Source organism: Salvelinus sp. IW2-2015, linkage group LG4q.1:29 (genome assembly GCF_002910315.2).
Source record: "Salvelinus sp. IW2-2015 linkage group LG4q.1:29, ASM291031v2, whole genome shotgun sequence".
In the NCBI taxonomy this organism is placed as follows: Eukaryota; Metazoa; Chordata; class Actinopteri; order Salmoniformes; family Salmonidae; genus Salvelinus; species Salvelinus sp. IW2-2015.
The window spans coordinates 45,265,983-45,292,964 of record NC_036842.1 but is presented as its reverse complement, the minus strand read 5'-3'; the positions used below and the strand labels follow the sequence as shown (position 1 = coordinate 45,292,964).

Here is a 26,982-nt window from a genome sequence, read left to right as displayed (position 1 = left end):
TATTTTCCAGAATATTCTGTCTATGTTACTGAATGGATCCAGAGTATTTTCCAGAATATTCCTACGATGTTACTGAATGGATTCAGAGTATTTTCCAGATATTCTGTCTATGTTACTGAATGGATCCGAATATTTTCCAGAATTACCTACGATGTTACTGAATGGATTGAGAGTATTTTCCATAATATTCTGTCTATGTTACTGAATGGATCCAGAGTATTTTCCAGATATTCTGTCTATGTTACTGAATGGATCCAGAGTATTTTCCAGAATATTCTTACTACGTCACTGAATGGATCCGAGTATTTTCCAGAATATTCTTACTACGTCACTGAATGGATACAGAGTATTTTCCAGAATATTCTACTACGTAACTGAATGGATCCAGAGTATTTCCCAGAATATTCTGTCTATGTTACTGAATGGATCCAGAGTATTTTCCAGAATATTCCTACGATGTTACTGAATGGATTCAGAGTATTTTCCAGAATATTCTGTTTATGTTACTGAATGGATCCAGAGTATTTTCCAGAATATTCTGTCTATGTTACTGAATGGATCCAGAGTATTTTCCAGATATTCTTACTATGTTACCGAATGGATCCAGAGTATTTTCCAGAATATTCTTACTATGTTACTGAATGGATCCAGAGTATTTTCCAGAATATTCTTACTACGTCACTGACTGGATCCAGAGTATTTTCCAGAATATTCTTACTACGTCACTGAATGGATCCAGAGTATTTTCCAGAATATTCTGTCTATGTTACTGAATGGATCCAGAGAGTATTTTCCAGAATCATTCCTACTATGTTACTGAATGGATCCAGAGTATTTTCCAGAATATTCTGTCTATGTTACTGAATGGATCCAGAGTATTTTCCAGAACATTCTTACTATTTTACTGAATGGATCCAGAGGATTTTTCAGATTTCGTTATCAACAAAAACGGTGTAAAGTACAGTAAATATAAAATCAAGAGTGTAATGTTTGGATTCACTCATGTCAGGTAAACTTTTGTGTCCTCACAATTAGTCAAATATTTTTCCCAATAATGACAAACTGTTCCACTTTGAAAAGAACGCTGATGACGTCCGCTCCTCATTCATTCAGCCTATTGAGTCCACTGGTCCTACTCACACAGAACTACGGCTTTGACCTATTTCTCCCCTCTCTTTTCAGATGAAATCCTGCGACTCGTGAGGTCCAGCCGTCCAACAACCTGCCCGCTCTACCCCATCCCCTCCTCCCTTTTCCAGACCATCTCTGGAGACCATCTCTCACCAATGCTGCGTCCCCTTTGACATCGAAATGGCCCATGTCGCTCCCCTCCTCAACAAACCAACACTCTACTCCTCTGATGTCACAAAAATTACAGACTGGTATACCTTCTTTCTTTTCGTTCCAAAACACTTGAGCGTTCTGTCTCTGACCAACTAACTTGCTATCTCTCTCAGAATTATCTTCTTCACCCTAACCAGTCAGGCTTAAAGACGGGTCACTCAACTGAGACTGCTCTTCTCTGTGTCACGGAGGCTCTCCGCACTGCCAAAGCTGACTCTCTCTCCTCTGTTCTCATCTTCCTAGATCTATCCGCTGCCTTCGACACTGTGAACCATCAGATCCTCCTCTCCATCCTCTCAGGGCTGGGCGTCTCAGGCTATGGATTGCATCCTAGCTGGCAGGTCGATCCTACCAGGTGACGTGGAGAGGATCTGTGTCTGCACCACATACTCTCACTACTGGTGTCCCCCAGGGAACGGAACGAGGCCCTTTCCTCTTCTCTCCCTATACACCAAGTCACTCAGCTCCATCATATCCTCACATGGTCTCTCCTATCATTGTATTGCGGATGACACTCAACTATTTTTCTCCTTTCCCCCTGCTGACATCCAGGTGGCGACATGCATCACCTGCGTGCCTGGCAGATATCTCAACTTGGATGTCGGCCCGCCACCTCAAGCTCAACCTCGACAAGACGGAGCTGCTCTTCCTCCCGGGTAAGGCCTGTCCGCTCCATGACCTCTCCATCCCGGTTGACAACTCAACGGTGTCCCTCGGCGTGACCCTGTCGTTCTCTGCAAACATCTGTCCCACCCCCCATCGTCCACCCTGTCATTCTCTGTTGTCAACCAAAACTCGCACTTGACTCCCCCACCCTTACTAGCTCCGACTTTGCTGGTAACTACTTTATTTATGACAATTTTTACTTACTGTGACATGTGGTTGTCCGACCTAGCTATCTTAAGATATATGCACTGTAAGTCACACTGGATAAGAGCATCTGCTAAATGACAAAAAAGTGTGTATATGTATGTATGTATTTACACTATCGTTTAAAAGTTTGGGGTCACTTAGAAATGTGTTAGCTAATCCAAGTTTATAATTTCAAAAAGGCTAATTGATCATTAGAAAACCATTTTGCAAGTATGTTAGCACAGCTGAAAACTGTTGTCTGATTAAAGAAGAAATAAAACTGGCATTCTTTAGACTAGTTGAGTATCTGGAGCATCAGCATTTGTGGGTTGGATTAGCTAACACAACGTGCCATTGGAACACAGCAGTGATGGTTGCTGATAGTGGGCCTCTGTACGCCTATGTAGATATTCCATTAAAAAATCTGCCGTTTCCAGGTACAATAGTAATTTACAACATTAACAATGTCTGCACTGTATTTCTGATCAACTTGATGTTATTTTAAGGGACACATTTTTTTGCTTTTCTTTCAAAAACAAGGACATTTCTAAGTGACCCCAAACTTTTGAACGGTAGTGTATGTATGTGTGTGTGTGTGAATGTTTATGTGTGTATATATATATAGTATGTATGTATGTATGTATGTATGTACAGTTGAAGTCGGAGGTTTACATACACCTTAGCCAAATACATTTAAACTCAGTTTTTCACATTTCCTGACATTTAATCTTAGTAAAAATTCCCTGTCTTAGGTCAGTTAGGATCACCACTTTGTTTAAAGAATGTGAAATGTCAGAATAATAGCAGAGAGAATGATTTATTTCAACTTTTCTTTCATCACATTCCCAGTGGGTCAGAAGTTTACATACACTCAATTAGTATTTGGTAGCATTGCCTTTAAATTGTTTAACTTGGGTGAAACGTTTCGGGTAGCCTTTTACAAGCTTCCCACAATAAGTTGGGTGAATTTTGGCCCATTCCTCCTGACAGAGCTGGTGTAACTGAGTCAGGTTTGTAGGCCTCCTTGCTCGCACACGCTTTTCAGTTCTGCCCACAAATGTTCTATAGGACTGAGGTCAGGGCTTTGTGATGGCCACTCCAATACCTTGACTTTGTTGCCCGTAAGCAATTTTGCCACAACTTTGGAAGTATGCTTGGGGTCATTGTCCATTTGGAAGACCCATTTGCGACCAAGATTTAACTTCCTGTGTGATGTCTTGAGATGTTACTTCAGTATATCCACATCATTTTTCTACCTCATGATGCCATCTATTTTGTGAAGTGCACCAGACCCTGCAGCAAAGCACCCCCACAACATGTTGCTGCCACCCCGTGCTTCATGGTTCGGATGGTGTTCTTCGGCTTGCAAGCCTCCCCCTTTTTCTTCCAAACATAACAATGGTCATAATGGCCAAACAGTTTCATCAGACCAGAGGACACTTCTCAAAAAGTACAATCTTTGTCCCCATGTGCTGTTGCAAACCGTAGTCTGGCTTTTTTATGGCGGTTTTGGACCAGTGGCTTCTTCCTTGCTGAGCGGCCTTTCAGGTTATGTCGATATAGGACTCGTTTTACTGTGGATATAGATACTTTTGTACCGGTTTCCTCCAGCATCTTAACAAGGTCCTTTGCTGTTGTTCTGGGATTGATTTGCACAGGCTGTTTAAAGGCACAGTCAACTTAGTGTATGTAAACTTCTGACCCACTGGAATTGTGATACAATGAATTATAAGTAAAATAATCTGTCTGTAAAAAATTGTTGGAAAAATGACTTGTGTCATGCACAAAGTAGATGTCCTAACCGACTTGCCAAAGCTATAGTTTGTTAACAAGAAATTTGTGGAGTGGTTTAAAAATAAGTTAATGACTCCAACCTAAGTGTATGTAAACTTCCGACTTCAACTGTATGTATTACATTGATGGAAGCAACAATTTTTCCGCAATACTAAAGCTGATCCACCCCCCCCAAAAAATAAAAAAATATATTATCACTAAAATGTCAATGTAAATGTTCCCCTTTAATTGCTACCAAGGTTATGCACATGCGTTCGATATTTATTGCGTAAGAAACACTTAAATTGAGCCCTATCCATATAGACCAATTCCCACAGACGCATGCAGACACACACACACCCTAGGGTTAATACTTAAGCCTCTATCCAGCAGACAACAACAACAACAAGAATGCCTCTCTGGCAGACCTGACTGACATCAAACTGTGTCAAAGTCTTTACAACCTAATTGTCCAAATATTGACCGTGTGTTTACACCCTAGTGCTGTGATACTCCCTCAGCCTATAGACCTTAGTAATAACCTTAAATTAGCCTCACTGTAATCTGTGCGTTAAAAGCAGGGTGGAACCCAATGTTGATTGTAGTTACAACAGCTTAAAAACACAGACTCTAAGTGCATGACGCGAACACACAAAACGGAGAGCCGTCAGAGAAAACAAACATGTCAATGTAAAGTCTTGAATATTCCGACTGATTATTACAAAAAAATGCCACAACCCAACATGACACACACACACACACACACACACACACACACAACCTAACGTTACTGTTATTTCTGGTCCAGGAGGAGAAATAACTCGCGCTGGCCAACGATGACATCATCACTCTGCACCATGACTGATTTGGATGGAGAATAGGGCTTGCTGCATCCTAGCAATACTACAGTAATGTGTGGTGAGTGTGTGTGTGTGTAAATGGAGTGGGGAGAGCGGGTGTGGTACATATCTTCGTGCATTAGCTCTCCAGATAGCTGGAGGACAAGTCCCTGTGTGTGTGTGTGTGTGTGTGTGTGTGTGTGTGTGTGTGTGTGTGTGTGTGTGTGTGTGTGTGTGTGTGTGTGTGTGTGTGTGTGTGTGTGTGTGTGTGTGTGTGTGTGTGTGTGTTTATCTGCATGTGTGTTTATCTGCATGTGTGTCAGTTTTACTGGGTGTATTTGTTTGTGCCTTTGGGTGTAGTAGTGGTGTGTTGTGGGGGATGGAGGGGAGAGTTGCAGGGGGTAGCAGTGAAGGGGTGGAGGAGGGGTGTGTGTGTGTGAGGGGTGTGGGCAGGCTCCAACTCCCACCAGAGCCCCGTTGCCATGGCTACCAGAGAGCAGAAGCCTCCCTCGATATATCCTATTAGGGGCCTAGGCGAGACTCAGAGAGCGAGAGAACTTCTGTGAGTCTAATGTTTTCTGTTCATTTTTATTGTTTAATTCACTTTTGTTCATTATCTACTTCACTTGCTTTGGCAATGTTAACGTGTTTCCCATGCCAATAAAGCCCTTGAATTGAAAAAAAACTGGGAGGAACTGATAGTGGTTGCGGGGCGAGAGAGAAAGAGAGTGAGGGTGAGGAAAGGAGAGGTGGTAAGGGAGGGGAGTGACAAAGCAGGGTGTGAATGTACACTACCGTTCAAAAGTTTGGGGTCACTTAGAAATGTCCTTGTTTTTGAAAGAAAAGCACATTTTTTGCCATTAAAATAACATCAAATTGATCAGAAATACAGTGTAGACATTGTTAATGTGGTAAATGACTATTGTACCTGGAAACAGCTGACTTCTTATGGAATATCTACATAGGCCCATTATCAGCAACCATCACTCCTGTGTTCCAATGGCACATTGTGTTAGCTAATCCAAGTTTATCATTTTAAAAGGCTAATTGATCATTAGAAAACCCTTTTGCAATTATGTTAGCACAGCTGAAAACTGTTGTCCTGACTGAAGAAGCAATAAAACTGGCCTTCTTTAGATTAGTTGAGTATCTGGAGCATCAGCATTTCTGGGTTCGATTACAGGTTCAAAATGSCCAGAAACAAATAACTTTCTTCTGAAACTCATCAGTCTATTCTTGTTCTGAGAAATGAAGGCTATTCCATGCGAGAAATTGCCAAGAAACTGAAGATCTGGTACAACGCTGTGTACTACTCCCTTCACAGAACAGCGCAAACTGYCTCTAACCAGAATAGAAAGAGGTGTGGGAGGCCCCGGTGCACAACTGAGCAAGAGGACAAGTACAATAGAGTGTCTAGTTTGAGAAACAGACGCCTCACAAGTCCTCAACTGGCAGCTTCATTAAATAGTACCCGCAAAACACGTGTCTCAACGTCAACAGTGAAGAGGCGACTCCGGGATGCTGGCCTTCTCGGCAGAGTTGCAAACAAAAAGCCATATCTCAGACTGGCCAATAAAAAGAAAAGATTAAGATGGGCAAATGAACACATACACTGGACAGATGAAGATTGGAAAACAGTGTTATGGACAGCGAATCTATATTTGAGGTGTTCGGATCACAAACAAGAACATTCGTGAGACGCAGAGAAAATGAAAAGATGCTGGAGGAGTGCTTGACGCCATCTGTCAAGCATGGTGGAGGCAATATGATGGTCTGGGGGTGCTTTGGTGGTGGTAAAGTGTGAGATTTGTACAGAGTAAAAGGGATCTGCCATGCCATACCCCGTGGATGGCGCTTAATTGGAGCCAATTTCCTCCTACAACAGGACAATGACCCAAAGCACAGCTTCAAACTATGCAATAACTATTTAGGGAAGAAGCAGTCAGCTGGTGTTCTGTCTATAATAGAGTGGCCAGCACAGTCACCGGATCTCAACCCTATTGAGCTGTTGTGGGAGCAGCTTGACCGTATGGTACGTAAGAAGTGCCCATCAAGCCAATCCAATTTGTGGGAGGTGCTTCAGGAAGCATGGGGTGAAATCTCTTCAGATTACCTCAACAAATCGACAACTAGAATGCCAAAGGTCTGCAAGGCTGTAATTGCTGCAAATGGAGGATTCTTTGATGAAAGCAAAGTTTGAAGGACACAATTATTATTTCAATTAAAAATCATTACTTATAACCTCGTCAACGTCTTGACTATATTTCCTATTCATGTTGAGACTCACTTCATGTATGTTTTCATGGAAAACAAGGACATTTCTAAGTGACCGCAAACTGTTGAACGGTAGTGTGTGTACTGTACTTATGCATCTCATTGAGTGTGTGTGTCTCTCTTTTCCCATCTCCCTCTCACTATGTCCATCTCTTACACCCTTTCCCTTTCTCTATTCTCTCAGTCTCTATCCATCTCCCAGTTCCTTGTCTGGTAGGGTCCAGACCAGGGTCCTGTTTAGTAGGCACAAAATGGGAGATTTTTTATTAACTTGAACAACAAAAACATGACCTTTTTCCTCGGTTTTCTCCAGATATGTCATACTAAGCAGTGCCCAGTAGAGCCCCTCAAAAGTGCCCATGTAGCAGTTAATCTGTCAGCTGTGTTTGGGAATTCAAGGCCTTAGCTGTGTCCCAAATTGCAGCCCGTATCCATTTATAGTGCACTACTTGTGACCAGGCCTATAGGGCTCTGGTCAAAAGTCGAGCACTGTGTAGGGAATTACGGTGCCATTTGGGACGAACCCCTTATCTCTGGACAGGAAACCCACTATCCTGCTGTGTTCTTACTGGGCGGCTCCTTGAGGGGTGGTCAACACACACACACACACACACACACACACACACACACACACACACACACACACACACACACACACACACACACACACACACACACACACACACACACACACACGGGGCCTAATGGAACTGTGACCCACCCAGCCACCGCCCTGTCTGCCCACCCCTCCTCCCTCTCTTTCCACCCCTTCCTCTCTCTCTCCCTCTCCCTCTCCCCTCTGAAAGCTCTCCCAGGTAACAACAAATGTTACCACAACTTTAGAGAACGTTCCCTTAAGAGTCTCATTAAGTCACGAACTGACGTTTTCATAGGAATGTTCCCGTGAGACCATTCCCTTAAAGTCAAATAGAACTTACCCAGATCGTGGTTACCATGTTCTCAGAATATAAGATAAATGTTCTTGACACGTCTCATAGGAACGTGGCAAACACATTGATGTGTCCAGTTTTCCGTTGGGAGAACATTCCATCAACGTCCCACCCAACATACAGAGAAAATGTCTGCCGTGTTCTCAGAACATAAGATATTAAAGTGGAACTGACAGTGTTTTAGCAAAATATAAAATCTTATACAAATGTGTTCATATACACCCCCAGGAAGAATATGACACTTCGTTTTCTGACAAGCAGCACTTAGATACGGCCATTTTCACACTTTGATCAATTCATAGAATGTTTGGGAATGACGTAGAGTAAGGCATTTGTGAAAGTTCTATAGCAATATAGAGTGGGAAAGCAGCCGTGCGATTGGACAATTAATAGACACTGCAGTAAATAAAACAAAAACATCTGTCTCGTCCAGGACCGGAGTCTAGGCAGACCGGTGCGCTATAGCCAATCAGAGCTACAGTAGGCCTTTATGCAAATAAGCCATTTGACATAATTTACTTTGAACTGGACACTGTGTTTACAGGCAGTAGGACCTGCCATCATTCTCTTTGAACTGGACTGTGTGTTTACAGGCAGTAGGACCTGCCATCATTCTCTTTGAACTGGACTGTGTGTTTACAGGCAGTATTAACAGTGCGACTTTAGATCATTATAACACATTCACCAAAAGCCACAAAAAACACCTGAATGGATTTCTGCAAATATGTAAATACCACGGGATTCCTCTGACATTTGGGAACTTTTCAGTTGTATTGATCAAACAACCTCAGTCATGCACATCAACAAGATCAACAACTAATGCTAACCAGAGTGAGATTAGATCAAATCTAACGAGGGAACATTAGATAAACCCTCTCAAACTTTTTCAGCTAGTTGGCCATCAGTTTTGAACAAATTAATTTCTTCAAAAATGAAGGAGAAGAGAATGAGAGAGAGATAGTTAAATTTTGTTGTATTTCTTTTTCACTTACTCAGCTAGCAAATGCATCTAGCTAGTTTAGCCTACTCAAACACCTGGCTCAAACAGAGAGGGATGCTATGTTAGCTAGCTGGCTATGGCTATCCAACACTGGAACTCTTCCAAGTCAAGGTAAGTTTTTGGTTGTATTAAATTATTGCCACCTGGGCCCGCCGATGTAACTGCTAAACTGCTTGCTGCTGACTGTACACTGTACTGCATGATTGTAGCGGGTTTACTAACACCTTATTTCTATTATCTATGTTGACTATGACGTTAATATGGTGACAACGATGTAGTCTGTGTGTAGCGGTTAGCGATTATGATAAGAAGGTTTGGCTTAGAAAGATTTTTTTGGCCTGGTCAGACAGCTGATGTGTTGTGCATTGAAGTCCACAAGCGAAGGGAAAAGGTGAAAGGAGTAGAGCACGTAGATGCGAGAAGAAATTATATGCCCCCACAGTTTGGGAACCACTGGCATGTACTTATCGGGCCAGTATAGTTAGGCCCTGTCCAGAAGAAAACCTAACCCATCCTCCCTAGGCACTTGATAGGTGTAAGCAATAGGGTGAATACACTTTAAAGTAAATCTCAGCTCTATTAAAAGTACACTCAAGAAAAACTTTAATTGATCATAGCGATTGAGGAGTATCATTAAAACAGGTTAATATGCCCCACCAACATTAGACAACTACACTTAAAGCCCTTAAATTGATAAAAATAAGTAAATCAAATCAATGATGTGAGAATTGTGAAATGAGCTAATAACTGACACAGACATGGTGGCGTAGCAGGAAGGTCAGAATGCTGTGAGCCAAGAGGTTGTGAGGTCAAATCGCAGCTGAGGACACGTTGAAGAATAATTACTGTATAAATGAACATGCACAATGTAATCATGTATGTCAAATATGTAAGATGAAAACACTATGTTAAAAGCACTGTGTGTGAGTATCCCTTGCCAACAGACAAAAAGAGCTGTGAATTGATCAGTGGTTTGTTCACCAACCAGGGCCTTGATGGGCGACAGTAACTAGGCGTGATGTGTAATACATTTTTTTTGTGGGGGAGAACATTTCTTTGGGACTATCAGGCGACAACTGATACACAGACATGTTCTAGCAACGTTCCCATTAAACATGTCTAGAACATTAATATCTTACATTCTGAGAACATGGCAACCGTGTTCTGTGTATGTTTGAAGTGATATTGATGGAATATTCTCCTAAACCTCAGAGAAATATCAACGGAACATTGTGGGTAACATTCTCTCGCTATAACGTTGTACAGCTCACCCAACTCTATCTCTACATTCACAATGATGCACATAGAACATAGAAATGTAATGTAGACCTATAGAGCTGGCATGATTTCCCTTTCCGTATGACAGGGAATCGGTCCTACACAATACATTTCTATCTGAAATGTATGAAGCTTAGTTTGCACAGTCCTAAATATGGCACCAGCTCACCCAACAAACCCCATCCACTCTGCTAGTCCCCTTCTCCATCTCACCAACCTCCCTCACCCTCAGTCGTCTTATCTACACCAGGACTGTTCAATTCCGGTCCTGGAGGGCTGAAACACTTCTGCTTTTTGTTTCTACCTGGTAATTACACTCACCTGGTGTCCCAGGTCTGAATCAGTCCCTGATTAGGAGAGGATGAAAACCAGAAGTGCTTTGGCCCTTCAGGACCGACATTGAAAAGCCCTGCTCTACACCCTTCTCTCTCTAACGCTCTCTCTTTCCTCTCCAGCCAGTCACCTCCACCCACCATTTCTTCTGCCCTTTCTAACAATCTAGACAGACCCAGACTCGATTTCCTTTAGCCTCTCTCTCTACAACCCATCCATCCAGAAATCTTTTTCTTTCTCTCCAATTTAAGTCATCTATCGCCCTCTTCTTCACCACCCCACACTCCCCAAACCCTCCACCCACCCACCCCTCTACCCCACTCTTCCACCCCTCCTTCAATCTCTCACCGTGGACTCCACCTCCTGTGGTTCTGGTTTGATGTGTACCGAGGGCATGTTTTCTTCTTCCTCCTGGGTATGAGGCTCCGTCTTGGGTTCCTTCTTGGTCAACTCGGGCCGCTGGGGTTGGGACTCCTTCTTGGGTTGTGGCTGGGAGCTGACACCACCTCTGGCCTTAGGACTCGACAGGCACTGCAGAGGAGAGGGAGAGAGAGGGCTGTTAGCGGGCAGTAGTACATATGGAGAAGAGAAACTGGGAGAGAAGACATGTTAGCCACATAACACATATAGATAACAGAGAGAGAGAGATGCTGCTGCCACCCTGGGAGAGAAGACGTGTTAGCCAATTGCTACATACGCTGACATACAAGAGACAGATGCGATAGAGGATGGGGGAAAGGTAGAGAGGGAAAGACAACAGAACCATTAGAGGAGAGGTGAGAACAAGGGGGGTGGGGAGGAGTAGAGACAGGTAGGAAGAGGAAATGGCAAGCAGAGTAGTTCCACCCACACAAATATACCCAGCATTACCTCTTCTCAAACTGTAGGCCTACTACTCAGAGACTGTACTATAGAGAAACAAAAAAAAAACGAATTTGGAGTGGAGAGAAATACAATAAAGAGTTGGCTTATGTGAGAGGAAAACAGAAGGAAAAAGGGACATATACGTAGCGAGAGAGAGAAAGCCTAGTCCTTGCCCTGCCAGTAAGTTAATGAGACCGAAAGAGAAAGAGAGAAACAGGGAGGAGTAGCTCAACAGAAATGTCCCCTCCCTCTCTCTTGCTGGTAGGCAGTCACACCCTTCTCTAGAAGCAGAGGGGAGTGGAGAGACTCACTCTCTCTCTCAATCTCTTTCCATTTAAGTTTACGTTGACGAAGCAAGTGAAATAGGTAAAACAAAAAGTGAAATAAACAATATAAAATGAACAGTAAACATTACACTCACAAAATCTCCAAAGGAATAAAGACATTTCAATAGTCCTATTATGTCTATAAACAGTGTTGTAACAATTTGCAAATAGTTAAAGTACAAAAGGGAAAATAAATAAACATAAATATGGGTTATATTTACAATGGTGTTTGTTCTTCACTGGTTGCCTTTTTCTTGTGGCAACAGGTCACAAATCTTGCTGCTGTGATGACACACTGTGGTATTTCACCCAGTAGATATGGGAGTTTATCAAAATTGGATTTGTTTTGAATTCTTTGTGGGTCTATGTAATCGCTCTCTCTCTCTCACACACACACACACACACACACACACACACACACACACACACACACACACACACACACACACACACACACACACACACACACACACACACACACACACACACACACACACACACACACACACACACACGGTAACGCAATTACGCTTTGACTCAAGTTTTCACTTTAAAATGTATGCCAAACAAAAAACAAAGTTTAACAAACCATAAACCTCTATGCACAAGGACTACATGAAACAATTTACACAGAACATTTCACAAAAACACATTCACTGGAAGAACTGCAGAAGTTCAGTAACAGAATTACAGTCAAATCTCCCTCAGCTATTTATGCTACCAAATTGTCCAAAAACTCGTAAATATCGGCTACGAATTATGATTAAAAGATATCTGCTGAAATAATGGGCTATGAAAAAAAATGTTGGTTATTGAACTACAGTAGGTGAAGTGGGTTTACATCTGGTAACGGAACTACGGTAATGGAATCATAGGTCCCTGATCTGTACTATACAGAAATTCAATATATTATTCTCATCATGGTGATGTAGCTAGGTACTCAAAAGGTAGAAATATATAAATGTCCTTATTTTGCATATTTAGCTATTATTCTAATCACTGGCTATTATTGTAATGAGCTCGACCCCCAAACAAGAGCACATTTAATTGATCCGGACCAGATCAAATGTGAAAGGATCCTTAGATGTCGATGTTTCCCAAGTTTGGACAGTACAGTAGTAGAACACAGGGTCCGGTATCCTGATAGTGATGGAACTTAGCATCTTTCCATCAACGGCCAACATGCGTTTCAGGAAGGCCAAGATCATCAAGGACCTTGCATCAAGGCCAAATCACAATGAAGAGAGAACGGTTGCCAGGTGCGTCATTGGAGCATGTGACGATACTGATAGGATCGAGAGAAAAAAAAGGGACCGCTGCTCTCGGATCAGCTTTCTCAAATAAAACCTTTCCTTTAACATTATAATTATTCAACAATACTGACAACGGATCAGCTCCTAGAGAGATGTTACAACCTACAGCTGGAAAATACTGAGGCGGCTTATGAGAACTCTTACCCAATGAAGGAAAATGCACTAAATCACGATTTGGTACATCATTGCCCACATGTTAGGCTACATGCAAATTGCAGACAGTAGCCTACAAGTAGCAAAATAGAACTCAATTGATTGAACATGAAATGTATGTCAATGTGATTGAAATAGGCCTATGGTCTTATATAGTATTAATATTTATATAGTAGTATATACTACTGTATATATTTTAATGCAGTCATCTTGGATTTCATGTGAAGCATCTTTTCATACGTCGCTTGTCTGTATCAATTGCAAAGACATTGGCAACTTTGTATTTGTACTGCAGTCAAATCAAATCAAATTTTATTTGTCACATGGTTAGCAGATGTTAATGCGAGTGTAGCGAAATGCTTGTGCTTCTAGTTCTGACAATGCAGTAATAACCAACGAGTAATCTAACCTAACAATTCCACAACTACTACCTTATACACACAAGTGTAAAGGGATGAAGAATATGTACATAAAGATATATGAATGAGTGATGGTACAGAACGGCATAGGCAAGATGCAGTAGATGGTATAGAGTACAGTATATACATATGAGATGAGTAATGTAGGGTATATAAACATAAAGTGGCATAGTTTAAAGTGGCTAGTGATACATGCATTACATAAATATGGCAAGATGCAGTAGATGATATAGAGTACAGTATATACATATACATATGAGATGAGTAATGTAGGGTATATAAACATAAAGTGGCATAGTTTAAAGTGGCTAGTGATACATGTATTACATTAAGATGGCAAGATGCAGTAGATGATATAGAGTAAAGTATATACATATGAGATGAGTAATGTAGGGTATGTAAACATTATATTAAGTGGCATTGTTTAAAGTGGCTAGTGATACATTTTTACATACATTTCCATCAATTCCCATTATTAAAGTGGCTGGAGTTGAGTCAGTATGTTGGCAGCGGCCACTAAATGTTAGTGGTGGCTGTTTAACAGTCTGATGGCCTTGAGATAGAAGCTGTTTTTCAGTCCTAAAAACGAAGGCCAGCATCCCGGAGTCGTCTCTTCACTGTTGACGTTGAGATTGGTGTTTTGCGGGTACTATTTAATGAAGCTGCCAGTTGTGGTGGCAGAGCTCAGGTGGAGATTCCTGCAGTCAGCATGGTAATTGCACGCTCCCTCAAAACTTAAGACATCTGTGGCATTGTGTTGTGTGACAAAACTGCACATTTTAGAGTGGACTTTTATTGTCCCCAGCACAAGGTGCATCTGTGTAATGATCATGCTGTTTAATCAGCTTCTTGATATGCCACACCGGTCAGGTGTATGGATTATCTTGTCAAAGGAGAAATGCTCAACAAATAGGYATGTTTGAGAGAAAATATTTTTGTTTGTATGGAACATTTCTGGAGTCTTTAATTTCAGCTCATGAAACAATACTTCACATGTTGCATTTATATTTYTTTTCAGTGTAAATGGCTATCGCCCCTTAGCACTGACTTCTGTCATCATTAAGTGTTTTGAAAGGCTAGTAAAGGACCATATCACCTCCACCTTACCCGACAACCTAGACCCACTACAATTGGCATACCGCCCCAACAGATCCACGGACGACCCAAAAGCCATTGTAATGCACACTTCCCTATCCCACCTGGACAAGATAAATACCTATGTAAAAATGATGTTCATCGACTTGAAGGCTCAGCCTTCAACACCGTAGTGGGTCAAAAGCTTCAAGTTCCGCCAGACAGTGGCACAACAGTGCCTCTTCAACCTCAAGAGGCTGAAGAAATGTAGCTTGGTCCCTATGACCCTCACAAACTTCTACAGGTGCACCACAGAAAGCATCTTGTTGGGCTGTATCACCGCCTGGTACAGCAATTGCGCCGTCCGCAACCACAGGGCTCTTCAGAGGGTGGCTCTTCAGAGTATACCAAACATTAGGAACCCCTTTTGTCCTCAGAACAGCCCCAATTCATCAGGGCATGGACTCTACAAGGTGCCAAAACTGTTCCACAGGGATGCAGGCCCATGTTGACTCCAATGCTTCCCACAGTTGTGTCAAGTTGGCTGGATGTCCTTTGGGTAGTGAACCATTCTTGATACACAAGAACTGTTGAGAGTGAAAAACCCAGCAGTTACCATCACCCGTTCAAAGACATTTTGAATGGGTTTGTCTTGCCCATTCACCCTCTGAATGGCACACATACACAATRCATGTCTCAATTGGACATTAAACATTAAAAAAAATGTTTTTAACGCATCTCCTCCCCTTCATCTACACTGATTGAAGTGGATTTAARGAGTGACAAGAGATCATACCTTTCACCTGGATTCACCTGGACAGTCTGTCATGGAGAGCAGGTGTTCTTAATGTTTTGTATACTGAGTGTATGTGTACGCAACCGTCAAAATGTAATTTGATTTGGTGCGGTCAGCCCAACGAATCATCGAGGGCATACTGCCTGCCCTCCAGGACATCTACAGCACCCGGTGTCACAGGAAGGCCAAGAAGATCATCGAGGACCTCCCGAGCCATGGCATGTTCACCCTGTACAGTGCATTAAAGCTTGGACTGCGAGACTGATAAACAGCTTCCATCTCCAGGCCATTAGACTGTTAAACAGTCACCACTAGCCAGCCTCCGCCCAGTACCCTGAACCTTAGTCACTGTTACTAGCCGGCTACCACRTGCTTTGTCCTATGTACKTAAAGTATTTCAACACTGGTTACTTAAAAAATGTTTACATGCCGTTTACCCACTTTATATGTACATACTGTATTCTAGTCATGGCTCATCCTATATAGCTACTGCTGTACACACCTTTTCTATTCATATACTGTTCATACTGTCTATACACACCATTATATATACACAGTATTTATACAATGGGTGGGTCTAATCCTGAACGCATTCTAGCCGGTGTCTATTCCACAAGTTACCACCGGCTAAATCTATGACCTTAAAATGCCTATTTACTCTGTTCAGTCTGACTGAGTAATCCACTATCTGACTAACATTTCGTTTTCAACAGCGGAGATGTGTATAAACCTTGCTGTTTGTCTCTCTGACATTTGCAACATTGTTTCAACATTCAAATTCGATCTCCAACTGTTACACAGTAATGAATGTGTTGGGCGTCGGGAGTCAGGACGAGAGAGTGTTTTCTCAGCCAGTCGAAATCATGAATCAGCTGGCGTCATTTGTATGGATATATACAAAGAAATGSCAATTGAAAAAAGGTCAAACGAAACGAAGTGCAGCTAGTTTGTCGTCWTTCCAGCTTCAGTMTGTTGTTGGCTAGCTCCTCTGAACGACAGTGTCCTAACGAGAGAACACATTTTCTATGCCAGGCGAAAATGTGCCTCATTAGCTCATTGTTATGGATGTATCCAAATAAAATGTCACTAGAAAACAGCTTGAACAAATGCAGCTATTGTTGTTATTCTGTCTGCACTGTGTGACGTGACTAAGTTGACTGTAGTTGGCTAACTAGCAAGCAAGGGATCAGAACGTTGCCAGCCAGTATGGTAATGGGACATTTAGAATTAACAACTGGGTCGCGTTCATAGATCCAGTCGTTCAGTCTTTTTGTTCTGTGTCGCATCTCTGGCAACCAAACCAATAGAACTAACGACCAGCCGGCTTGTGTACCAACCCTAGATTTGTTTCGGGACTATATCTTTTGGAAGGATGAAATAGTATGAATAAATCCATCAAAATAAAGTTCATGAATATATGTAAATATATATATTGTTTTATATGTTGGTAACCCGTTGTATAAAAGTGATAATGCRATCGAAGCCGGTGTTTGACTTTGTCTCGGGCCTAACAACACCCGTGCCAATATATCCTCCAAACACCGGTTTCTCTGGCATTATCCCTTAAATAATACGCACATAATCAATTATTATTTTTTTTATGGCTTGTTCTGATATTTATTCATTTCTTTATTTTTACTTTTGCATTGTGTGTGTATTGTTTTGTATTGCTAGGTATTATTAATGCGGTGTTGGAAACAAACATTTCAGTGCACCTGCGATAACATCTGCAAGTCTCTGTGTGTGTCACGCCCTGACCTTAGAGATCCTTATTATTCTCCATGTTTGGTTAGGTCAGGGTGTGACTCGGGTGGGAAAGTCTATGTTTTCTATTTCTTTGTTTTTGGCCGAGTCTGGTTCCCAATCAGAGGCAGCTGTCTATCGTTGTCTCTGATTGGGGATCATATATAAGTTGTCATTTTCCTTTTGGGTTTTGTGGGATCTTGTTTTCTGTTTAGTGTCTGTGCCCGACAGAACTGTTCGCCTTCGTTTTTTGTCTTTGTTATTTTGTTTTGGTGTCATCAATAAAAAGACGATGTACACCTACGACGCTGCGCCTTGGTCCACTCTTCCTTCTACAAACGAGAGCCGTTACAGTGTGTGTGAAGACCCTCTTAGCTTTCATTTGACAACAAATTATGCCTAGTTTCCTGTTGCGGGTCACTACTTCACAGGAYAGCTGTTTGAACATAAAAACATGTTTTTTTTTAATCTAAATGCGTTTTTTTTGTGTGGCAGAAATGCCTTCTGGAACATATGAACTTTCATGTGCCTAATAACAAACTTGTATACCATCTGTAAACACAAATACATTGTTAAATTACYAGCCTAGTTGGTTTAGCCACAGAAAAAGTCAGCAACCTTCCCGCTAGCCATGATTGGCTGAGATAATGAGTGGGCTGGACATGCCGAGAGATGAGTTTGGATTGGTCTGCCATATAGCACACTGTCTATTTCAGCTGGTCAGTATGTCTAGGTTATCCTGTCTAACGCAGCTTTTTTTAAATGTATCGTGTGGTAAAACTGCATAAGCCTAATGCCTAATGCTACGTGTATGCTCTCCACTTTCTGGCAGACAGAGTTTTGAAATCAGTGGAATTAGAATATGATAGCTAAGGAGATGGAGAAAACACCTGTCTCTGGATTATATCTTCAAACTAAGGGCAACCATGGCATTTGACAGGAGACGCGTCCACCCATGATGTATACGGGTAAGATAGTCTAGCTAGCTACATTTTCAGATATTACACATTTCCAATTTTGACAAAGTGGTTTCATTTCAAGTTAAAGTGTACTGTTAGCTAGCTAACATTAGCTGGCTGGCTCGCTAGCTAACGTTACGTGTATGATCTTATTATTCGTATCTCAGAGCCATTTGCTTGACTAGTTATAGCCTAATGTTAGCTAGCTAACATTGAACCTGGTTGGTTAGCTATCTGCAGATTCATGCAGGGTAGTAACGTCATGAGTTGGGATTCTGGTTCATTGTTTAGCTAGCTAGCTAGCTAGCTATGTGTCTTAACAAAATACTCCACTATGCAATTATCCATTTCAATAGAATGTCACTGTGACAACTGTTGATAGACGTACTAGCTGGTAAATTCGCTCTGGCTATCTACTCCAATTTTAGACCAGGGGTAAAATAATGTAGCTAGTTAGACTTTCAGATATTACACGTTTCTAATTTTGACATTAAAGTATTTCCATTAAAAGTTAAAGTGTACTGTTAGCTAGCTAACTAACGTTAGCTGGCTGGCTGGCTCGCTAGCTAATGTTACGTGTATGATCTTATTATTTGTATCTCAGAGCCATTTGCTTGACTAGTTATAGCCTAATGTTAACTAGCTAACATTGAACGTGGTTGGTTAGCTACCTGAAGAATCATGCAGGGTAGTAACATCATGAGTTGGGATTATGGTTCATTGTTTTAACAGTAGATGCTCGGAGTGTGCCAGAGCGCAGAATAACTGATGAATTTACGAACGCTCAACACCGGTTGAAATTATCCCGATGTCAGTAAACGTTGGCTAAAAAAGCATAATTAAATTGTTGCCAGTAGCACAATTACAGTCACCCAGCTCTGCTAGGGTGAGTAAAATGGTCAGAGTGGGGTGTTCTCTCATTATGTGTCTAGAAGTAGCTAGCCAATGTTGGTTTATCAACTTTCAAAGCAGAATTACGTTCCCATTGTTCCTCAAATGCAGTGTATGATATACCATTTTGTAGCTCTGTGTCTTTGCTTTTATCCAATGTGAAAAACACAATTTGAAATTTTGCCACATAAGACCGATTTGGTCGGTCGGTCCCAATTTGACATGCTCCTATGAACTTCACATGTTGGTGCTCATGGGTCCTTTTACATGGAAATGCCTCTTACAGTTCGTACTGTAACAAAATAGACTCTTGGCTTTCATTTGACATGCTCCTATGAACTTCACATGTTGGTGCTCATGGGTCCTTTTACATGGAAATGCCACAGCCCAGCTCCTTAGCAGAATGCCAGAATACAGCTTAGCAGAGAGCGAGAGAGAACTTTTGAAACTTTTGTGAGTGTAATGTTTACTGTTAATTTCTGATTGGGATAGGTAATAAAGTGACATAAACTATGTAAACATATGTTTCCCATCCCAATAAAGCCCTTTGAATTCAATTTAATTGGAGAGAGAGAGAGCGAGCGAGAGAGAGATAAGGGGTAGACATGTGACCCAGCTGCAGCAGATTCCTCACGGAGGTGTGGTCCCCCAATCAGCCTGGGTGTGGCTCTGCTCACACACACACACACATCTACCCACTACACACACAACCCCCTGCTACACACATACCCTCCTACCCCCGCTACACGCACACACCCCTCCCCCTGCTAAAAACACACACAGTGCCCTCTCCCAACACCCACTGTAAAAGGGACAGCCCAGCTAGCACATTTGGTTCCTTGGAAGTTGTGGGAACGTACATTTTTGGTCCCCAAGTCTGACCGTTTAAAAAAAAAAATTCTAAGAACGAAAGTGAACATTTCCTCTGTTCTGGGAACATACATTTTTAAGTTGAAGGGAGATTCTGAGAATGTTTTACAATTGTTCCCTGYAAGCTTTCCTGGGAGGTTTTATTATCATTCTGACAATGGAAATTCTTTGTTATTTGAAAGTAAATAAAGTTCTGAGAATATGCTTATCTAGGGACACAACACCTGTATTGGTAAGAACTAGCTTGCTAAGTAGATCTGAGAACATATTTAATTAGCTAACTAGCTAGTGAGCATAGACTAACAATGCTACCGGCTCCCATAAGAGATCTGCAATTAAATCTAACTTCAATCTATTAGCCCTATAATGAATTATATTCAGAAATGGATTCTTTGAATCAGTACACCACACACACAATTTCTAGCCAGTGAACGCCACCTAGCTAGAACTGACCGCCCCTACCAAAATTTTAAAATCTACCTAGCTAGCATTAGCATGAAGCAATAKATTTGTGCTACCTGCTCCCATAAGAGGCGATCAGCAATTTATACTAGCTTCAATCTATTATTCCGATAATGAATATAAACCCTGTAATTGTATTCTGACATTCCATGGGTTATTTGAGTAATAATGATTAATAGTAATGATACACCACACACACGATCTCTAGCCAGTCAGTTAGCTGTGCACCCCGTACTGAATTTCCACCCTCGTTTTCCGGTTGAGRACACACACAGCATTGCTACTTCTATAGTAATATATCCACTCACATGTCCAGGGTTTTTGGTGTTCTTTTATATTCCAGTATTGCATGACTGTCCCAGTCAGGAAWGTTAAAATCCCAAATTGTATCCATCACCTTTGTAATTATCACAACAAGCTTTGCCATGCCAAATGTGTGCTCAATGTGTGTGCTTCAGTGCCGCCATTACATGAATGCAGGAAAAACTGTTTTGCCAAAATGACCTGTTTTGCCAAAAATCCACCAATCTAGATGATTAAAGTATCTATGGGGTTCAACGTTGCCATGTGAGGGTGCATTAGGACTGTACAACCACATCAATACTAGGTTTTATTCTTGTCATTGACCGTCCATGCAATCTAAATAAGCAATAGGGCAAAAAGAGTTCAAGATGATGGACATCATCACCAAGCTGTGTCCTCTGATGCCTTCAAATCGAAGGCAGTTCCGGAATGACTTGGCTGTGAACAGCATTGTTCAAGTTTGACTTAAAAATTAAATGAAAACGATACTTAAAAATGAAATATACAGTTGAAGTCGGAAGTTCACATACACTTAGGTTGGAGTCATTAAAACTCGATTTTCAACCACTCTACAAATTTCGTGTTAACAAACTACAGTTTTGGCAAGTCGGTTAGGACATCTACTTTGTGCATGACACAAGTAATTTTTCAAACAATTGTTTACAAGACAGATTATTTCACTTCTATTTCACTGTATCACAATTCCAGTGGTCAGAAGTTTACATACACTGAGTTGACTGTGCTTTAAAAGCTTGGAAAATTCCAGAAAATGATATCATGGCTTTAGAAGCTTCTGATAGACTAATTGACATCATTTAAGTCAATTGGAGGTGTACCTGTGGATGTATTTCAAGACCTACGTTCAGACTCAGTGCCTCTTTTTTGTAGACCTCCACAAGTCTGGTTCATCCTTGGGAGCAATTTCCAAACGCCTTAAGGTACCACGTTCATCTGTACAAACAATAGTACGCAAGTATAAACACCATGGGACTACGCTACAGTCATACCGCTCAGGAAGGAGACGCGTTCTGTCTCCTAGAGATGAACGTACTTTGGTGCGAAAAGTGAAAATCAATCCCAGAACAATAGCAAAGGACCTTGTGAAGATGCTGGAGGAAACAGGTACAAAAGTATCTATATCCACAGTAAAACGAGTCCTATATCGACATATCCTGAAAGGCCGCTCAGCAAGGAAGAAGCCACTGCTCCAAACCCCCATAAAAAAGCCATACTACGGTTTGCAACTGCACATGGGGACAAATATCGTACTTTTGGAGAAATGTCCTCTGGTCTGATGAAAAACAAAATAGAACTGTTTGGCCATAATGACCATTGTTATGTTTTGAGGAAAAAGGGGGAGGCTTGCAAGGCAAATAACACCATCCCAACCGTGAAGCACGGGGTGGCAGCATCATACATCCCAAAATAGATGGCATCATGAGGATGGAAGATGATGTGGATATTTTGAAGCAACATCAAGACATCAGTCAGGAAGTTAAAGCTTGGTTGCAAATGGGTCTTCAAAACGGACAATGACCAAGCACACTTCCAAAGTTGTGGCAAAATGGCTTAAGGACAACAAAGTCAAGGTATTGAAGTGGCCATCACAAAGCCCTGAACTCAATCCTATAGAAATTTGTGGGCGAGACTGAAAAAGCATGTGCGAGCAAGTAGGCCTACAAACCTGACTCAGTTACATCAGCTCTGTCAGGAGGAATGGGACAAAATTCACCCAACTTATTGTGGGAGCTTGTGGAAGGCTACCCGAAACGTTTGACCCAAGTTAAAATTTAAAGGCAATGCTACCAAATACTAATTGAGTGTATTTAAACTTCTGACCCACTGGCAATGTGATGAAAGAAATAAAAGCTGAAATAAATCATTCTCTCTACTATTATTCTGACATTTCACATTCTTAAAATAAAGTGGTGATCCTAATGACCTAAGACCGGAATTTTTACAGGATTAAATGTTAGGAATTGTGGAAAACTGAGTTTAAATGTATTTGGCTAAGGTGTATGTAAACTTCCGACTTCAACTGTAGGTCCTGGATGGCAGGAAGCTTGGCCAAAGTGATGTACTGGGCCATACGCACTACCCATACGCACTCGGAGGCCGAGCAGATGCCATACCAGGCAGTGATGCAACCAGTCAGGATGCTCTCGATGGTGCAGCTGTAAAAACTTTTGAGGATCTGAGGACCCATGCCAAATCTTTTCAGGCTCCCAGGGGGTAATAGGTTTTGTCGTGCCCTCTTCCCGACTGTCTTGGTGTGCATGGACCATGTTAGTTTGTTGGTGATGTGGACACCAAGGAACTTGAAGCTCTCAACTTGCTCCACTACAGCCCCGTCGATGAGAATGAGGGCGTGCTCGGTCCTCCTTTTCCTGTAGTCCACAATCATCTCATTTGTCTTGATCATGTTGAGGGAGAGGTTGTTGTCCTGGCACAACACGGCCAGGTCTCTGACCTCCTCCCTATAGGCTGTCTCGTCGTTGTCGGTGATCAGGCCTACCACTGTTGTGTCATCAGCAAACTTAATGATGGTGTTAGAGTCGTGCCGGTCATGTAGTCATGAGTGAACAGGGAGTACAGGAGGGGACTGAGCACGCACCCCTGAGGGGCCCCTGTGTTGAGAGTCAGTGCAGAGGATGTGTTGTTTCCTACCTTCACCACCTGGGGGGCGGCCCGTCAGGAAGTCCAGGATCCAATTGCAGAGGAACTCAAAAACGTTCCACTTTCTCCACTGCTGTTCCGTCAATGTGGATAGGGGGGTGCTCCCTCTGCTGTTTCCTGAAGTCCACGATCATCTCCTTTGTTTTGTTGACGTTGTTTTCCTGACACTACACTCCGAGTGCCCTCACCTCCTCCCTTTAGGCTGTCTTGTAGTTGTTGGTGATCAAGCCCACTACTGTTGTGTAGTCTGCAAACTTGATGATTGAGTTGGTGGCATGCATGGCCTTGCAGTCATGGGTGAACAGGGACTACAGGAGGGGGCTGAGCACGCACCCTTYTGGGGCCCCTGTGTTGAGGATCAGCGAAGTAGAGATGCTGTTTCCTACCTTCACCACCTGGGGGCGGCCCGTCAGGAAGTCCAGGACGTAACTGCACAGGGCGGGGTTGAGACTCAGGTCCTCAAGCTTAATGATGAGTTTGGAGGGTACTATGGTGTTGAATGTTGAGCTGTAGTTGATGAACAGCGTTCTTACATACAGTGCCTTGCAAAAGTATTCACCCCCCTTGGCATTTTTCCTATTTTGTTGCATTACAACCTGTAATTGAAATGTATTTTTATTTGGATTTCATGTAATGGGCATACACAAAATAGGTCAAATTGGTGAAGTGAAATTTAAAAAATAACTTCAAAACGGGAAAGTGGTGCGTGTATTCCCTTTGCTATGAAGCCCCTAAATAGGATCTGGTACAGCCAATTGCCTTCAGAAGTCACATAATTAGTTAAATAAAGTCCACCTGTGTGCAATCTAAGTGTCACATGATCTGTCACATGATCTCAGTAGATATACAACTGTTCTGAAAGGCCCCAGAGTCTGCAACACCACTAAGCAAGGGGCAGTACCAAGCAAGCGGCACCGTGAAGACCAAGGAGCTTTCCAAACAGGTCAGGGACAAAGTCGTGGAGAAGTACAGATCAGGGTTGGGTTATAAACAAATATCAGAAACTTTGAACATCCCACGGAGAACCATTAAATCCATTATTAAAAAATGGAAAGAATATGGCACCACAACAAACCTGCGGGCCACCCACCAAAACTCATGGACCAGGCAAGGAGGGCATTAATTGGAGAGGCAACAAAGAGACCAAAAATGGTGGGAAAGGGCGGGAAAGGGCAGTGTGGAGTGCGATTGAGATTGCATCATCTGTGGATCTGTTGGGGCGGTATGCGAATTGGATTGGGTCTAAGGTTTCTGMGATAATGTTGTTGATGACCAGKCTTTCAAAGCACTTCATGYCTACAGACGTGAGTGCTACGGGTCGGTAGTAATTTAGGCAGGTTACCTTAGTGTTCTTGGGCACAGGGACTATGGTGGTCTGCTTGAAACATGTATGTATTAAACTCGATCAGGGAGAGGTTGAAAATGTCAMTGAAGACACTTTCCAGTTGGTCCGCGCATGCTGTGAGAACACCTCCTGGTAATCCGTCTGGCTCCGCGGCCTTGTTGACCTGTTGAAAGATCTTGCTCACATCAGCTACGGAGAGCGTTATCACAGTTGTCCAAAACAGCTGGTGCTCTCACGTATGCTCCAGTGTTGCTTGCCTCGAAGCATAAATAGGTATTTAGCTCGTCTGGAAGGCTCGCGTCACTGGGCAACTCGCGGCTGGGTTTCCCTTTGTAGTCCGTAATAGTTTGGAAGCCTGCCACATCTGACGAGAGTCGGTGTAGTAGGATTCAATCTTAGTCCTATATTGAAACTTTGCTTGTTTGATGGTTCATCTGAGGGCATAGCGGGATTTCTTATAAGCYTCCGGATTAGTGTCCCGCTCCTTGAAAGCGGCAACTCTAACTCGGTGGGGATGTTGCCTGTAATCAATGGCTTTTGGTTAGGATATGTACGCACGGTCACTGTGGGGACTATGTCGTCAATGCACTTATTGATGAAACAGGTGAATGAATCCCGGAACATATTCTAGTCTGTGCTTGCAAAACAGTCCTGTAGCGTAGCATCCGCATCATCTGACCACCNGGAACATATTCTAGTCTGTGCTTGCAAAACAGTCCTGTAGCGTAGCATCCGCATCATCTGACCACCTATGTATTGAGCGAGTCACTGGTACTTCATGCTTTAGTTTTTGCTTGTAAGCAGGCATCAGGAGGATATAATTATGGTCAAATTTGCCAAATGGAGGGTGAGGGAGAGCTTTGTATGCGTCTCTGTGTGTGGAGTAAAGGTGGTCTAGAGTTRTTTTCCCTCTGGTTGCACATTTAACATGCTGATAGAAATGAGGTAAAACTGATTTAAGTTTACCTGCATTACAGTCCCCGGCCACTAGGAGAGCCGCTWCTGGATMAACTTTTTCTTGTTTGATTATGGCCTTATAGAGTTGGTTGAGTGCGGTCTTAGCTCTGGCATCGATGTGTGGTGGTAAATAGACGGCTACYAATAATATAGATAGTGTGGTCTACAGCTTATCATAAGGTACTCTACCTCAAGCGAGCAATACCTCGAGACTTCTTTAATATTAGACATCGCACACCAGCTGTTATTGACAATTAGACACACACCCCCACCCATCGTCTTACCAGACATAGCTGTTGTCCTGCCGATGCACGGAAAACCCAGCCAGCTCTATATTACCTGTGAACTCTTTGGCCTGAATGTCAAGAGTCACGTCTGGAGGAAACCTGGCACAATCCCTACGATGAAGCATGGTGATGGCAGCATCATGCTGTGGGGATGTTTTTCAGCGGCAGGGACTGGGAGACTAGTCAGGATTGAGGGAAAGATGAACCGAGCAAAGTACAGAGAGATCATTGAAGAAAACCTGCTCCAGAGCGCTCAGAACCTCAGACTGGGGGCGAAAGTTCACCTTCCAACAGGACAACGACCCTAACCACACAGCAAGACAACGTAGGAGTGGCTTCGGGACAAGTCTCTGAATGCCCTTGAGTGGCCCAGCCAGAGCCCGAACTTGAAACATCTCTGTAGAGACCTGAAAAAAGCTGTGCAGCGACACTCCCCTTCCAACCTGACAAAGCTTGAGAGGATCTACAGAGAAGAATGGGAGAAACTCCCCAAATACAGGTGTGCTAAGCTTGTAGCATCATACCCAAGAAGACTKTAGGCTGTAATCACTGCCAAAGGTGCTTCAACAAAGTYCTGAGGAAAATATTTATGTAAATGTGKTAGTTTTTTTTTTTTGCAAAAMAAATCTTGTTTTGATTTTTCATATTGTGTGTAGATTGATGACAAAAAAACAGAACAATTTAATCCATTTTAGAATAAGGCTGGGTCTGAATTATTTCCGTATGCACTGTACATACAGAGCCAGTCAAGATGTCTACAGGCACAGGGTGGCTAACTATGCTAGATTCCTCTATTCCTTTCCCTTCTCTCTCTATCTGTACTCGGCTACATTCTGTGTTCACAGAGCACTTGGAAAAGAGAGAGTGGTGCCGGCTGAGGGCAAGGGGACGGGGTGGGTGA

The 26,982-nt window shown here is 42.4% G+C and overlaps 1 protein-coding gene across 1 annotated transcript in view; it reads right to left on the bottom strand.

The window, feature by feature from the left end:
• Nucleotides 1-26,982, bottom strand: part of LOC111960940 (Krueppel-like factor 8) — a 105,126-nt gene that overhangs the window by 28,766 nt on the left and 49,378 nt on the right. Inside the window, exon 2 of the mRNA XM_070442927.1 lies at nt 10,992-11,174. Within this exon, the coding sequence (XP_070299028.1) occupies nt 10,992-11,174 (183 nt within the window). The remainder of the gene's footprint in view (nt 1-10,991; nt 11,175-26,982) is intronic.